General features: G+C 43.5%; 1 protein-coding gene across 1 annotated transcript in view; it reads right to left on the bottom strand.

Annotated features, from left to right (window-relative positions):
- GFRA4 (GDNF family receptor alpha 4) overlaps positions 1-15,678 on the bottom strand; it is a 518,921-nt gene that overhangs the window by 16,153 nt on the left and 487,090 nt on the right. The window contains exon 5 of the mRNA XM_069745134.1: positions 229-574. Within this exon, the coding sequence (XP_069601235.1) occupies positions 229-574 (346 nt within the window). The remainder of the gene's footprint in view (positions 1-228; positions 575-15,678) is intronic.

Here is a 15,678-nt window from a genome sequence, read left to right on the forward strand (position 1 = left end):
ACTTTCCATACAATTTAGGACAATCACCCAATTTGCAATTGCTTAAAATGTATTTCAGTTGGGGACAAGGGTTTCACCAACAGGTGTTGAACCAAACAAAGCTTGGCACCCTTTCTCCATGGGCCCCATACTAGATGTTCATTCTGCTACTGCTGTATGTATAACAATGTAGACAACAATTTACAAAGAACCGAAGAACAAGACATTTTCTGGAATGAAGTAGCTTACCTACAAATGTAATCGCCCTTGCAAGCGTCTAGTGGAGCGAGGCAGTTGGGCTTCTCTTTTGACTCATAAGAACAAGCCGGAACGATGGTTTGCCGCCTCCGCTCCGCACAGGCAATGTCTTCACAAGGGCAGAAGAGCAGTTCACTGGTATACTCAGCCGGGACTCGGTCAAAAAACTTCCTCAAGGCCTTGTGACATTTGGAACGGTTGCAAGAGTCAGTCCGTGGCATGGGACGTATGCACAGGCCTACATACTCTGTTCGTAACTTCTGGCAAGTGGGGTCCACGTTGCAGGCTTTGGCCGCATCAAGGCAACGATTCACTTGTGTGACTTCATTCTCAGACCCTGGAAAAAGTGATAACGTAGAAACTGAGAAATGGCGCAGTGAATGAATTACAAGAGTGTCAGTAATGCGGCCTCATGTCAAATTAGAAGATCTCAAAATGTGCACTTCACGTCTGGTCCACAAAACCCAGGTGTGACTTTCTTTCAAGGTAACCACCATTTAAGCGCATGAAACTTAAGTTGCTTTGCCTCTCCACATGACACAGACCTGACTTCTCTAGATAACTACCATTCAAGCACATGAAGTTTGAACTGCTTTGCAGAAGACTGCCTCTCTACATGACACAGACTTGACTTCCTCTAGATAACCACCATACAAGCAAATTATGTTTTAACTGCTTTGCAGTAGACTGCCTCTTCACATGGCACAGACTTGACTTCCTCTAGATAACCACCATACAAGCAAATGATGTTTTAACTGCTTTGCAGTAGACTGCCTCTTCACATGGCACAGACTTGACTTCCTCTAGATAACCACCATACAAGCAAATGATGTTTTAACTGCTTGGCAGTAGACTGCCTCTACACATGACATAGACTTGACTTCCTCTCTAGATAGCCACAATACAAGCAAATGATGTTTTAACTGCTTTGCAGTAGACTGCCTCTTCACATGACACAGACTTGTCTTCCTTTCTAGATAACCACCATTTAAGCGCATGAATGAAGTTTGAGCTGCTTTTCAGTAGACTGCCTTTCCAGATTGCACAGACTTGATTTCCTGTCTAGGTGACCACCTTTTGAGCACATGAAGCCTGTAATAGACTGCCCCTTTTTTTCAAGGCGTACCTAGTAATTTGTCATTAAAATATTTTATTTTTTCCCATTAGAATACATAGTATTTCCGAAAATTCATCATGAGTGTAGAGCAAAAAGGAAGAAAGGAAATAACAGCTTAATTGTATAGAAGAGATTTTCCCATATTTGATTTTTTTATCTAACTTCCAAGCATTTGAAAATTATGAAATCCCGATGTGCAGTCATATTGGGTGGCGACTGCTGAAATCACCCCCCCCCCCCCCCATTATCCCATTAAAAATAAAACAATTTAAAAAAATAAAAAATACACATATTTGGTATCACTGCGTTAGTAAAAGTCTGATCAATCAAAATATAAAATAAATGTATTCAATCGGTAAATGGTGTAACGAAAATAACAATAGAAATAGAAACGGCAAAATTACATTTTTTTTTAGCCGCCGCAACATTGCAATAAAATGTAATAAGAGGCTATCAAAACATCATATCTACTTCAAAATGGTATCAATAAAAACGTCAGCTCTGGGTGCAAAATATATGCAATAACTCAGCGCCATATCCCAAAAATGAAAACTTTACAGGTCTTGGAAAATGGCGACACAAGCAAATTTCTTTTTGCAAATTTGTTATTTTTTAAAAAAAAATATACAGTATATATGTATGTTTGGTATCTGCGTAATCATACTGACCTTGGGAATCATGTTGCGAGCTTAGTTTTACCATACATTGATTGAAGTAAATAAAAAAAAAAAAAAAACAATTGTGGAGGATTTGCACTTTTTTTTTAACGCACTTGGAATTTTGTTTGGGCTTTCCACATTTTTCAACCACATGATACAATGAGTGGAGTTTTTCAAAAGTACAAGTCGTTCCGATGAAAACAAGCCCACATATTGCTATCTGGATGGAAAAATGAAAAAGTTTTGGCTCTTAGAAGAAGGGGAGGAAAAAGGAAAAATTAAAAAACAATCCAATCTCGCCAGGGGGTCTGGCTAAGAACCAGGAAGAAGGGGAAACGTTTCACACCTTCTGGCCCTTTTGAAGAGAGATGTCAACTACAGCCTGACACTATCTATCTATTAGAAACATTACACAAAGAGTTTCAGAGGAAATAATATATTCATTGGCGGAGTGGCCATGGCCCAGTCACAAACCAGCAATTATAATATTAACCTGAGAGGCTGATCTAGGAATTTGACCTTCAGGTTGACTCTATAAATTAGGCCTACACACAAAGAAAGATGTTCACATGTGAGGGCATCCTGGAAACTGATGTGATCCATTCCATATTTCTCCCTCCCTCAGGGACAGAGAATCAGAATGCAAAGTTTGATATTTCTGTAAGTTTTCTCCCTTTATTTTTATAACTGTTTTTGCATATTTGTATGTCACTTTTCATTCCCATATTTTTATACTCTTTTTATTATTGTAAGCACTGTACCTTTTCTATTAAAGCTTAAAACTTTAATAAGTCTGAACATTGATGCTCTAAAGAATCCATAGCCTTAAAGTGCGTGAACCTTATGATTGGCAGACAGTAGAAGAAATATTTCCGGGGCTCATCGCCCGTGTGTTCGGTGAGTGGTGGCAGCGTGTATGAGCGGGTGTGTGGCCTGGGTCGGTGTGATTTATGTTCCCATTACAGCATAGGACAGAGGTTCAATGCTGGACTGAGAGAGAGGAGATAGATTAACCCTTGCAGGCGCAACCCCAGTCACATGCTGAGAAGCGGGTACGTGACAAGAAGCAGCAGAAATCATGAGAAGGTTATATACATAACCACCACCATCAACATAAAAAAAATGTAATAAAGTAGCTTGTTGTAGACAAAATTTAAAATCCAGTAAGACGTCTCCGGGGAGGGGACATATCACCCTCACATTGAACATATGGGATTCATTATGGTTCGGGAGGTGAGAAAGAGCTGACACTTCAATCTCCATTGAATTAGGACTTATGGAATTAATTATATGAGGAAGAAAGAAACTAATTATAACTGGGGAAATGAGAGAACTGCTGAAGTAGGGACCCACTGCAGTGACCAGGTAATTACAATAGGAGATCTATTCTGGGGAAAAAAAAGACACCAGGCTTGGGGATTCATTTATGGGTCTTAGAAGAAGAGGAAAAAAATGAAAATGCAAAAACGGAAATTGGTCATGTCGGGAAGGGGATAAAATAAAAGGTGACATTGACAAGGGCGTTCATTGAGAGGAGCTACAGTAAGATAAAGCCATACATGAGCTGTAGTGGATGTCTGATTGGCCTGTATAAACGATCGGTGGAGGCAGCTAGTAGTTACTTTTGTTATTGTGGTGTTGGTAGTGACTGTACTGGGGTATATATATATATATCCCATGCGCTGGGATCAGAGGTGTATATATCATACGCTCACTGTGAGTTCCCCGATACCTGGCCTAGTAGTGTAAGCAGCCGCCGCCTCGTCTATCAGACAATTGCGTAATTGCCCTGATGACTGGAGGCAGCGGAATGAGGTCCCCTGACGCCCGCATACTCCCCTCCACTCACCCCTCACACAGAGTTAATGCCGGCGGTAACGGACCGCGTTATAACCGCTGCTATTAACCCTGTGTGACCAACTTTTTACTATTGATGCTGCGTATGCGGCATCAATAGTAAAAAGATCTAATGTTAAAAATAATAATAAAAAAAAAAAATCGTTATATACTCACCGTCCGTCGGCCCCTCCTCGCGACGCTCTGGTGACCGCGCCATGCATTGCGATCTCGTGAGATGATGACGTAGCGGTCTCGCGAGACCGCTATGTCATCATCTCGCGAGACCGCAATGCACTCTTGAGACTGGAGCGCACGAGGAGCATCGGTAACCGCTTCCTGGATCCAGGGGCCAACGGAGGGTGAGTATATAACTATTTTTTATTTTAATTCTTTTTTTTAACAGGGATATGATGCCCAAATTGCTGTATACTACGTGGCTGTGCAATATACTACATGGCTGTGCAATATACTACTTGGGCTGGGCAATGTACTACGTGGGCTGTGCAATGTACTACGTGGGCTGGTGTTGTGAATTCTGTGATCAAGCTCCCTCCTGTGGTCACAAGTGGTACTGCGGCTTCTGAGTTTCCTTCCTCAGGTGATGAGGTTAAGTCGTTAGGTGCTGCTCTATTTAACTCCACCTAGTGCTTTGATCCTGGCCTCCAGTCAATGTTCTAGTATTGGTCTTGCTTCCTCCTGGATCGTTCCTGTGGCCTGTCTGCTCAGCATAAGCTAAGTTCTGCTTGTGTTACTTTTGTTGCTATATTTTCTGTCCAGCTTGCTTTAATTTGTTTTTCTTGCTTGCTGGAAGCTCTGAGACGCAGAGGGAGCACCTCCGTCCCGTTAGTCGGTGCGGAGGGTCTTTTTGCCCCTCTGCGTGGTTGTTTGTAGGTTTTTGTGTTGACCGCAAAGCTATCTTTCCTATCCTCGGTCTATTCAGTAAGTCGGGCCTCACTTTGCTAAATCTATTTCATCTCTGTGTTTGTATTTTCATCTTAACTCACAGTCATTATATGTGGGGGGCTGCCTTTTCCTTTGGGAAATTTCTCTGAGGCAAGGTAGGTTTATTTTTCTATCTTCAGGATTAGTTAGTTTCTCAGGCTGTGCCGAGTTGCATAGGGAGCGTTAGGCGCAATCCACGGCTGCCTCTAGTGTGGTTTGATAGGTTTAGGGATTGCGGTCAGCAGAGTTTCCACGTCTCAGAGCTCGTCCTATGTTTTGTGGTTTTTGTCAGGTCACTTGTGTGCTCTGAACTTCAAGGTCCATTGTGGTTCTGAATTACCTATTCATAACAGTACTGGAGGCCCAAAGTACTATGCTTCTCAATAGAGGGAAAAAAGAAGTTCTGAGACCATTTTTTTTTCTTTGCACTGTGTTTTGCCTTTTTTTCCCCTAGACATTTGGGTGGTTCAGGACACAGGTGTGGTGATGGACATTAAAGGTCTGTCTTCATGTGTGGATCTTCTCACTGCAAGAGTACAAAATATTCAAGACTTTGTGGCTCAGAATTCTATGTTAGAACCAAGAATTCCTATTCCTGATTTGTTTTCTGGAGATAGAGCTAAATTTCTGAGTTTCAAAAATAATTGCAAACTGTTTCTGGCATTGAAACCTCGCTCCTCTGGTGACCCAGTTCAACAAGTTAAGATTATTATTTCTTTATTACGTGGCGACCCTCAAGACTGGGCATTTTCTGCTTGCGCGAGGAGATCCTGCATTATGTAATATTGATGCGTTTTTTCTGGCGCTCGGATTACTGTACGATGAACCTAATTCAGTGGATCAGGCAGAGAAAAATTTGCTGGCTCTGTGTCAGGGTCAGGATGAGATAGAGATTTACTGTCAGAAGTTTAGAAAGTGGTCTGTGCTCACTCAATGGAATGATTGTGCTTTGGCAGCAATCTTCAGAAAGGGTCTCTCTGAAGCCCTTAAGGATGTCATGGTGGGATTTCCTATGCCTGCTGGTCTGAGTGAGTCTACGCTTGCGTGAGCGTAAATCTGTGCACCATTTGGCGGTATTATCTGAGCATAAACCTGAGCCTATGCAGTGCGATAGGACTTTGACCAGAGCTGAAAGGCAAGAACACAGACGTCAGAATGGGCTGTGTTTCTACTGTGGTGATTCCACTCATGCTATCTCCGATTGTCCTAAGCGCACTAAGCGGTTCGCTAAGTCTGCCACCATTGGTACGGTACAGTCGAAATTTCTTTTGTCCGTTACTTTGCTCTGCTCTTTGTCTTCCTATTCTGTCATGGCATTTGTGGATTCAGGCGCTGCCCTGAATTTGATGGACTTGGAGTTTGCTAGGCGCTGTGGGTTTGTCTTGGAGCCCTTGCAGTGTATTATTCCATTGAGAGGAATTGATGCTACGCCTTTGGCCAAGAATAAGCCTCAGTATTGGACCCAGCTGACCATGTGCATGGCTCCTGCGCACCACGAGGATATTCGCTTTCTGGTGTTGCAAAATCTGCATGATGTGGTCGTGTTGGGGTTGCCATGGCTACAGGTCCATAACCCAGTATTGGATTGGAAATCAATGTCTGTGTCCAGCTGGGGTTGTCAGGGGGTACATGGTGATGTTCCATTTCTGTCTATCTCATCATCCACCCCTTCTGAGGTCCCAGAGTTCTTGTCTGATTACCGGGATGTATTCGATGAGCCCAAGTCCAATGCCCTACGTCCGCATAGGGATTGTGATTGTGCTATCGAGTTGATTCCTGGTAGTAAGTTTCCTAAGGGTCGACTGTTTAATTTATCTGTACCTGAGCACGCCGCTATGCGGAGTTATGTAAAAGAATCTTTAGAGAAGGGTCATATTCGCCTGTCGTCATCGCCATTGGGAGCAGGGTTCTTTTTTGTGGCCAAGAAGGATGGTTCGCTGAGACCTTGTATTGATTACCGCCTTCTAAATAAAATCACGGTCAAATTTCAGTACCCCTTGCCGCTGCTATCTGATTTGTTTGCTCGGATTAAGGGGCCTAGTTGGTTCACCAAGATAGATCTTCGTGGTGCATATAATCTTGTGCGTATTAAACGGGGCGATGAATGGAAAACTGCATTTAATACGCCCGAGGGCCATTTTGAGTACCTAGTTATGCCATTCGGACTTGCCAATGCTCCATCGGTATTTCAGTCCTTTATGCATGACATCTTCCGAGAGTACCTGGATAAATTCCTGATTGTATACTTGGATGATATTTTGGTCTTCTCGGATGATTGGGAGTCTCATGTGAAGCAGGTCAGAATTGTGTTTCAGGTCCTGCGTGCTAATTCTTTGTTTGTGAAGGGATCAAAGTGTCTCTTTGGTGTTCAGAAGGTTTCATTTTTGGGGTTCATTTTTTCCCCTTCTACTATCGAGATGGACCCTGTTAAGGTCCAGGCCATTTATGATTGGACTCAGCCGACATCTTTGAAGAGTCTGCAAAAGTTCCTTGGCTTTGCTAATTTTTATCGTCGCTTCATCTGTAATTTCTCTAGTATTGCTAAACCATTGACTGATTTGACCAAGAAGGGTGCTGATGTGGTCAATTGGTCTTCTGCTGCTGTGGAAGCTTTTCAAGAGTTAAAGCGTCGTTTTTCTTCTGCCCCTGTGTTGTGTCAACCAGATGTTTCGCTTCCGTTCCAGGTTGAGGTTGATGCTTCTGAAATTGGAGCAGGGGGCTGTTTTGTCGCAAAGAGGGTCTGATTGCTCGGTGATGAAGCCATGCGCCTTCTTTTCCAGGAAGTTTTCGCCTGCTGAGCGAAATTATGATGTTGGCAATCGAGAGTTGCTGGCCATGAAGTGGGCATTCGAGGAGTGGCGTCATTGGCTTGAAGAAGCTAAGCATCGCGTGGTGGTCTTGACTGATCACAAGAACTTGACTTATCTCGAGTCTGCCAAACGGTTGAATCCTAGACAGGCTCGTTGGTCGCTGTTTTTCTCCCGTTTTGACTTTATGGTTTCGTACCTTCCGGGCTCTAAAAATGTGAAGGCGGATGCCCTGTCTAGGAGTTTTGTGCCCGACTCTCCGGTTTTGCCTGAGCCGGCGGGTATTCTCAAAGAGGGAGTAATTGTGTCTGCCATCTCCCCTGATTTGCGGCGGGTGCTGCAAAAATTTCAGGCTAATAAACCTGATCGTTGCCCAGCGGAGAAACTGTTTGTCCCTGATAGGTGGACGAATAGAGTTATCTCTGAGGTTCATTGTTCGGTGTTGGCTGGTCATCCTGGAATCTTTGGTACCAGAGATTTAGTGGCTAGATCCTTTTGGTGGCCGTCTCTGTCGCGGGATGTGCGTTCTTTTGTGCAGTCCTGTGGGATTTGTGCTCGGGCTAAGCCCTGCTGTTCTCGTGCCAGTGGGTTGCTTTTGCCCTTGCCAGTCCCGAAGAGGCCTTGGACACATATCTCTATGGATTTTATTTCGGATCTCCCCGTCTCTCAAAAAATGTCGGTCATTTGGGTAGTTTGTGATCGCTTCTCTAAGATGGTCCATTTGGTACCCTTGTCTAAATTGCCTTCCTCCTCTGATTTGGTGCCGTTGTTCTTCCAGCATGTGGTTCGTTTACATGGCATTCCAGAGAACATCGTTTCTGACAGAGGTTCCCAGTTTGTTTCGAGGTTTTGGCGAGCATTTTGTGCTAGGATGGGCATTGATTTGTCTTTTTCCTCGGCTTTCCATCCTCAGACAAATGGCCAAACTGAACGAACCAATCAGACCTTGTAAACATATCTGAGATGTTTTGTTTCTGCTGATCAGGATGATTGGGTGTCCTTTTTGCCGTTGGCTGAGTTCGCCCTTAATAATCGGGCCAGCTCAGCTACCTTGGTTTCGCCGTTTTTCTGCAATTCTGGGTTCCATCCTCGTTTCTCTTCAGGGCAGGTTGAGTCTTCGGACTGTCCTGGTGTGGATACTGTGGTGGACAGGTTGCAGCGGATTTGGACTCATGTAGTGGACAATTTGACCTTGTCCCAGGAGAAGGCTCAACGTTTCGCTAATCGCAGACGCTGTGTGGGTCCCCGACTTCGTGTTGGGGATTTGGTTTGGTTGTCATCTCGTTATATTCCTATGAAGGTTTCCTCTCCTAAGTTTAAGCCTCGTTTCATTGGTCCGTATAGGATTTCTGAGGTTCTTAATCCTGTGTCTTTTCGTTTGACCCTTCCGGATTCTTTTTCCATCCATAACGTATTCCATAGGTCATTGTTGCGGAGATACGTGGCACCTATGGTTCCATCTGTTGATCCTCCTGCCCCGGTTTTGGTGGAGGGGGAGTTGGAGTATATAGTGGAGAAGATTTTGGATTCTCGTGTTTCGAGACGGAAACTCCAGTATCTGGTTAAGTGGAAGGGTTATGGTCAGGAAGATAATTCCTGGGTCTTTGCCTCTGATGTCCATGCTGCCGATCTTGTTCGTGCCTTTCATATGGCTCATCCTGGTCGGTCTGGGGGCTCTGGTGAGGGTTCGGTGACCCCTGCTCAAGGGGGGGTACTGTTGTGAATTCTGTGATCAAGCTCCCTCCTGTGGTCACAAGTGGTACTGCGGCTTCTGAGTTTCCTTCCTCAGGTGATGAGGTTAAGTCGTTAGGTGCTGCTCTGTTTAACTCCACCTAGTGCTTTGATCCTGGCCTCCAGTCAATGTTCTAGTATTGGTCTTGCTTCCTCCTGGATCGTTCCTGTGGCCTGTCTGCTCAGCATAAGCTAAGTTCTGCTTGTGTTACTTTTGTTGCTATATTTTCTGTCCAGCTTGCTTTAATTTGTTTTTCTTGCTTGCTGGAAGCTCTGAGACGCAGAGGGAGCACCTCCGTCCCGTTAGTCGGTGCGGAGGGTCTTTTTGCCCCTCTGCGTGGTTGTTTGTAGGTTTTTGTGTTGACCGCAAAGCTATCTTTCCTATCCTCGGTCTATTCAGTAAGTCGGGCCTCACTTTGCTAAATCTATTTCATCTCTGTGTTTGTATTTTCATCTTAACTCACAGTCATTATATGTGGGGGGCTGCCTTTTCCTTTGGGGAATTTCTCTGAGGCAAGGTAGGCTTATTTTTCTATCTTCAGGATTAGCTAGTTTCTCAGGCTGTGCCGAGTTGCATAGGGAGCGTTAGGCGCAATCCACGGCTGCCTCTAGTGTGGTTTGATAGGTTTAGGGATTGCGGTCAGCAGAGTTTCCACGTCTCAGAGCTCGTCCTATGTTTTGTGGTTTTTGTCAGGTCACCTGTGTGCTCTGAACTTCAAGGTCCATTGTGGTTCTGAATTACCTATTCATAACAGGCTGGGCAATATACTAGGTGGGCTGGGCAATATACCACGTGGGCTGTGCAATATACTACGTGGGCTGTGCAATGTACTGCGTGGTCTGTGCAATGTACTACGTGGGCTGTGCAATGTACTACGTGGGCTGTGCAATGTACTACGTGGGTTGTGCAATGTACTACGTGGGCTGTGCAATGTACTGCGTGGGCTGGGCAATATACTAGGTGGGCTGGGCAATATACTACATGGGCTGTGCAATGTACTACGTGGGCTGTGCAATGTACTACGTGGGCTTTGCAATGTACTACGTGGGCTGTGCAATGTACTGCGTGGGCTGTGCAATGGACTATGTGGGCTGTGCAATATACTACATGGGCTGTGCAATATACTACGTGGGCTGTGCAATATACTACATGGGCTGTGCAATATACTACGTGGGCTGTGCAATGTACTACGTGGGCTGTGCAATATACGTGGGCTGTGCAATATACTATGTGGGCTGTGCAATGTACTGCGTGGGCTGTGCAATGTACTACGTGAGCTGTGCAATGTACTGCGTGGGCTGTGCAATGTACTACGTGGGCTGTGCAATATACTACGCGGGCTGTGCAATATATTACACGGGCTGTGCAATATACTCCCTGGGCTGTGCTATATACTCCGTGGGCTGTACTATATACTCCGTGGGCTGTGCTATATACTACGTGGGCTGTGTTATATACTACGTGGGCTGTTACACACTACGCATACATTGCTGTATACTACGTGGCTGTGCAATATACTACATGGCTGTGCAATATACTACGTGGGCTGGGCAATGTACTACGTGGGCTGTGCAATGTACTACGTGGGCTGGGCAATATACTAGGTGGGCTGGGCAATATACTACGTGGGCTGTGCAATGTACTGCGTGGGCTGTGCAATGTACTACGTGGGCTGTGCAATGTACTGCGTGGGCTGTGCAATATACTACGTGGGCTGTGCAATGTACTACATGGGCTGTGCAATGTACTGCGTGGGCTGTGCAATGTACCAAGTGGGCTGTGCAATATACTACATGGGCTGTGCAATATACTACGTGGGCTGTGCAATATACTACGTGGGCTGTGCAATGTACTACGTGGGCTGTGCAATGTACTGCGTGGGCTGTGCAATGTACTATGTGGGCTGTGCAATGTACTGCATGGGCTGTGCAATATACTACGTGGGCTGTGCAATGTACTACGTGGGCTGTGCAATATACTACGTGGGCTGTGCAATATACTACGTGGGCTGTGCAATGTACTGCGTGGGCTGTGCAATGTGCTACGTGGGTTGTGCAATATACTACGCGGGCTGTGCAATATATTACACGGGCTGTGCAATATACTCCCTGGGCTGTGCTATATACTCCGTGGGCTGTGCTATATACTCCGTGGGGTGTGCTATATACTACGTGGGCTGTGTTATATACTACGTGGGCTGTTACACACTACGCATACATATACTAGAATACCCGATGCGTTAGAATCGGGCTACCATCTAGTAATAAATAATAATAATAATAAAAGTCTATAATGCAAGTGTAGCGTAGTCGGGTGATTGAGTTTATTAGCACGTTTTTTTCTCCCGTGTTAGTTCATAGCTCTTTATCACAGATTATATAGATGGATCACACGCACCACATAAATAAAACACAGATCTGCAGTTATTTCATTCGGTGTGAAGAAACATTTCAGAAGGTGTTTCTGCAGTTTGCTTGAAGGGACTTTCATGATGCTTCCACCAGGCAATCCTTCATGGTACCATATCGATTTTCAGCAATAAATGAATCTCTTTTTATATTTAGCAGGAAATAAGATGAAAACAATAGAAGTCATTCTCATATAAAAAATATCAACAGTGGCAAAAATGTGTCCCTTCCATGTCGTCCCTTGTGCAGTCACTTCTTACATGCATCCAGCAAGCAGTCCTTCCCCACAATCCAAGATGGACGGGCATCTAATGCAGCGTAAGAGGGACAGACCAGCCCGCATTTGTATGGTCTGTCCGTAGGGGCCAGCATGGACAATGTATAACTTCAGAACTTCTCTACTCCTCTTCTCGAACCTCTTTAAAAAGTTTCAGCAAACTTTTGAGATGTCCTAGAGATATGGCGATTTGGATAATAATATCTTCACAGATCGCTTAATCGAAAGAGCAAAGGTTTCGGACAGACACTGTCTTTCCTCATTGTTTTAAAAGGATTTGGACACCTTTTTATTTGCTTATATGAAAGCATTTTGGTCTAGGAATAATTTTTGCAATTGTGTGTTGCAATAACATTTTTGCACCGTTTGCCTTCTATAGACTATTGCGTTAACCAGTCTATTGCTGGTTGCAGAATGAGTTAAACAGCCTAAAAAAACAATCCCCAAAATTATCCCGGTAATGACTCCCTGTGTAACCTGTATTTTTGCTATTTTTTTTAGCTCCCCTTCAGCCGTCCTTGTGGTCTAGTAACATAGTAACATAGTTAGTAAGGCCGAAAAAAGACATTTGTCCATCCAGTTCAGCCTATATTCCATCATAATAAATACCCAGATCTACGTCCTTCTACAGAACCTAATAATTGTATGATACAATATTGTTCTGCTCCAGGAAGACATCCAGGCCTCTCTTGAACCCCTCGACTGAGTTCGCCATCACCACCTCCTCAGGCAAGCAATTCCAGATTCTCACTGCCCTAACAGTAAAGAATCCTCTTCTATGTTGGTGGAAAAACCTTCTCTCCTCCAGACGCAAAGAATGCCCCCTTGTGCCCGTCACCTTCCTTGGTATAAACAGATCCTCAGCGAGATATTTGTATTGTCCCCTTATATACTTATACATGGTTATTAGATCACCCCTCAGTCGTCTTTTTTCTAGACTAAATAATCCTAATTTCGCTAATCTATCTGGGTATTGTAGTTCTCCCATCCCCTTTATTAATTTTGTTGCCCTCCTTTGTACTCTCTCTAGTTCCATTATATCCTTCCTGAGCACCGGTGCCCAAAACTGGACACAGTACTCCATGTGCGGTCTAACTAGGGATTTGTACAGAGGCAGTATAATGCTCTCATCATGTGTATCCAGACCTCTTTTAATGCACCCCATGATCCTGTTTGCCTTGGCAGCTGCTGCCTGGCACTGGCTGCTCCAGGTAAGTTTATCATTAACTAGGATCCCCAAGTCCTTCTCCCTGTCAGATTTACCCAGTGGTTTCCCATTCAGTGTGTAATGGTGACATTGATTCCTTCTTCCCATGTGTATAACCTTACATTTATCATTGTTAAACCTCATCTGCCACCTTTCAGCCCAAGTTTCCAACTTATCCAGATCCATCTGTAGCAGAATACTATCTTCTCTTGTATTAACTGCTTTACATAGTTTTGTATCATCTGCAAATATTGATATTTTACTGTGTAAACCTTCTACCAGATCATTAATGAATATGTTGAAGAGAACAGGTCCCAATACTGACCCCTGCGGTACCCCACTGGTCACAGCGACCCAGTTAGAGACTATACCATTTATAACCACCCTCTGCTTTCTATCACTAAGCCAGTTACTAACCCATTTACACACATTTTCCCCCAGACCAAGCATTCTCATTTTGTGTACCAACCTCTTGTGCGGCACGGTATCAAACGCTTTGGAAAAATCGAGATATACCACGTCCAATGACTCACCGTGGTCCAGTCTATAGCTTACCTCTTCATAAAAACTGATTAGATTGGTTTGACAGGAGCGATTTCTCATAAACCCATGCTGATATGGAGTTAAACAGTTATTCTCATTGAGATAATCCAGAATAACATCCCTCAGAAACCCTTCAAATATTTTACCAACAATAGAGGTTAGACTTACTGGCCTATAATTTCCAGGTTCACTTTTAGAGCCCTTTTTGAATATTGGCACCACATTTGCTATGCGCCAATCCTGCGGAACAGACCCTGTCGCTATAGAGTCCCTAAAAATAAGAAATAATGGTTTATCTATTACATTACTTAGTTCTCTTAGTACTCGTGGGTGTATGCCATCCGGACCCGGAGATTTATCTATTTTAATCTTATTTAGCCGGTTTCGCACCTCTTCTTGGGTTAGATTGGTGACCCTCAATATAGGGTCTGTTATGGTCTATATTCTAAACTTCCTGCCAGCTATCCCTCGGTGCCTAGATACATTTCCCAAGAGACAGAGCTATTCTGTCCCACAGTCCAGACACTCCCATCCTCAGTGTCTGCCCATTCCATCGACAAAGCACCATCTTGAGACTCCTATACAGTCTCAAGATGGTTAAATTTCTGCCCACACAGTTTTCCCCATCCTGGTATACCCCAACACTCTCCTGCCATCTGTAATGTTCCAGATGCTGACACTGCAGCAACCCAGAACTCAAACAGCCTTAAAAGCCAAATGGTGCATTTTTTTTGCCATAAATATATGCATTTATGAAAAACAAACAAACGTGTGCTTCCAAAAGTGTCCATATCCTTAGATCTTCTCTTTTGTCTTGGCAGATGAAAGCGCTATTGCCTCAATTTTAATGATAGCTGAGGGCTGAGCCCAAAGCTCCATATTTTAATACTAGAGGCAGTGTAGTGCACCTTACTAAGTAAGGTGGAAGGGCAGCACCAAAACACTCCTCTTCAGGTTTCAAAACATGAAAAATTTGGAGATGGCTCAACTTGTTTCTTAGTGTCACTGATCTGCTGTGGTAAGAGGACTTCTACTGTAGATGTACACAACTTCTCCATTTGCTTCGCTCCCTTCAATGAACGTCCTTGCCAATGTCACCTCTTCGAAATTTTATTGAATATTTGATTTTTATCCCCTTCCCGACATGACCCATTTCCGTTTTCGTTTTTTCCCCTTCTTCTACGACCCATCATTTTTTGGTCCACATTGCCGTATGAGGACTTGTTTTTTTTTGTGTGAGGAATGAGTTGCACTTTTGAATGACACCATTCATTTGACTACATAGTGCACTGGACAGTGGGAAAAAAGATCCCAGGGTGAGGAAAGTGAAAAACCCCTCCATAATTCTCACATTGTTTTCTGAGAATTGTTTCAATGGCAAACATTGTATGGTAAAAGTTACCTGGCAATATGATTCTCCTTGTCAATACAATTACGAGGATACGAAACGTGTCCAGTGTTTTTATTATTTTAGTAATTAAAAAAAAAGAATCAGACATTTGTAAAAAAAAAAAAAACTACAACAAAAATACTTTCATTGTTTTGCCATTTTCGAAGACCCATTACATTTTTCATTTTTTGGCTGATCGGGGATTATTTTTTGCAAAACGATACATCCTTTTCGCTAATACAATTTTGGGATAGATATGACATTTTGATAGCTTCTTACAGCATTTTTTGTGGAGTTGCAGTAAGAAAAAAACCCCCCACAATTTTGACATTTTGATTTTTTTTCTGTTTACGGTCTACTATTAACCGATCAGGCAATTCATTTCATACTTAGATAGATAAGGCTTTTCTGGACGTAGTGAAACTACGTGTGTTTTAAATTTTTTTAATCTTTTTTTTTAAATTAGGGAAAAGAAGGGTCATTTAAACTTTATTTTTTTGTACTTTTTACTGTATTTTGT

The sequence above is a fragment of the Ranitomeya imitator genome, chromosome 1 (assembly GCF_032444005.1).
Source record: "Ranitomeya imitator isolate aRanImi1 chromosome 1, aRanImi1.pri, whole genome shotgun sequence".
NCBI classification, from domain to species: Eukaryota; Metazoa; Chordata; class Amphibia; order Anura; family Dendrobatidae; genus Ranitomeya; species Ranitomeya imitator.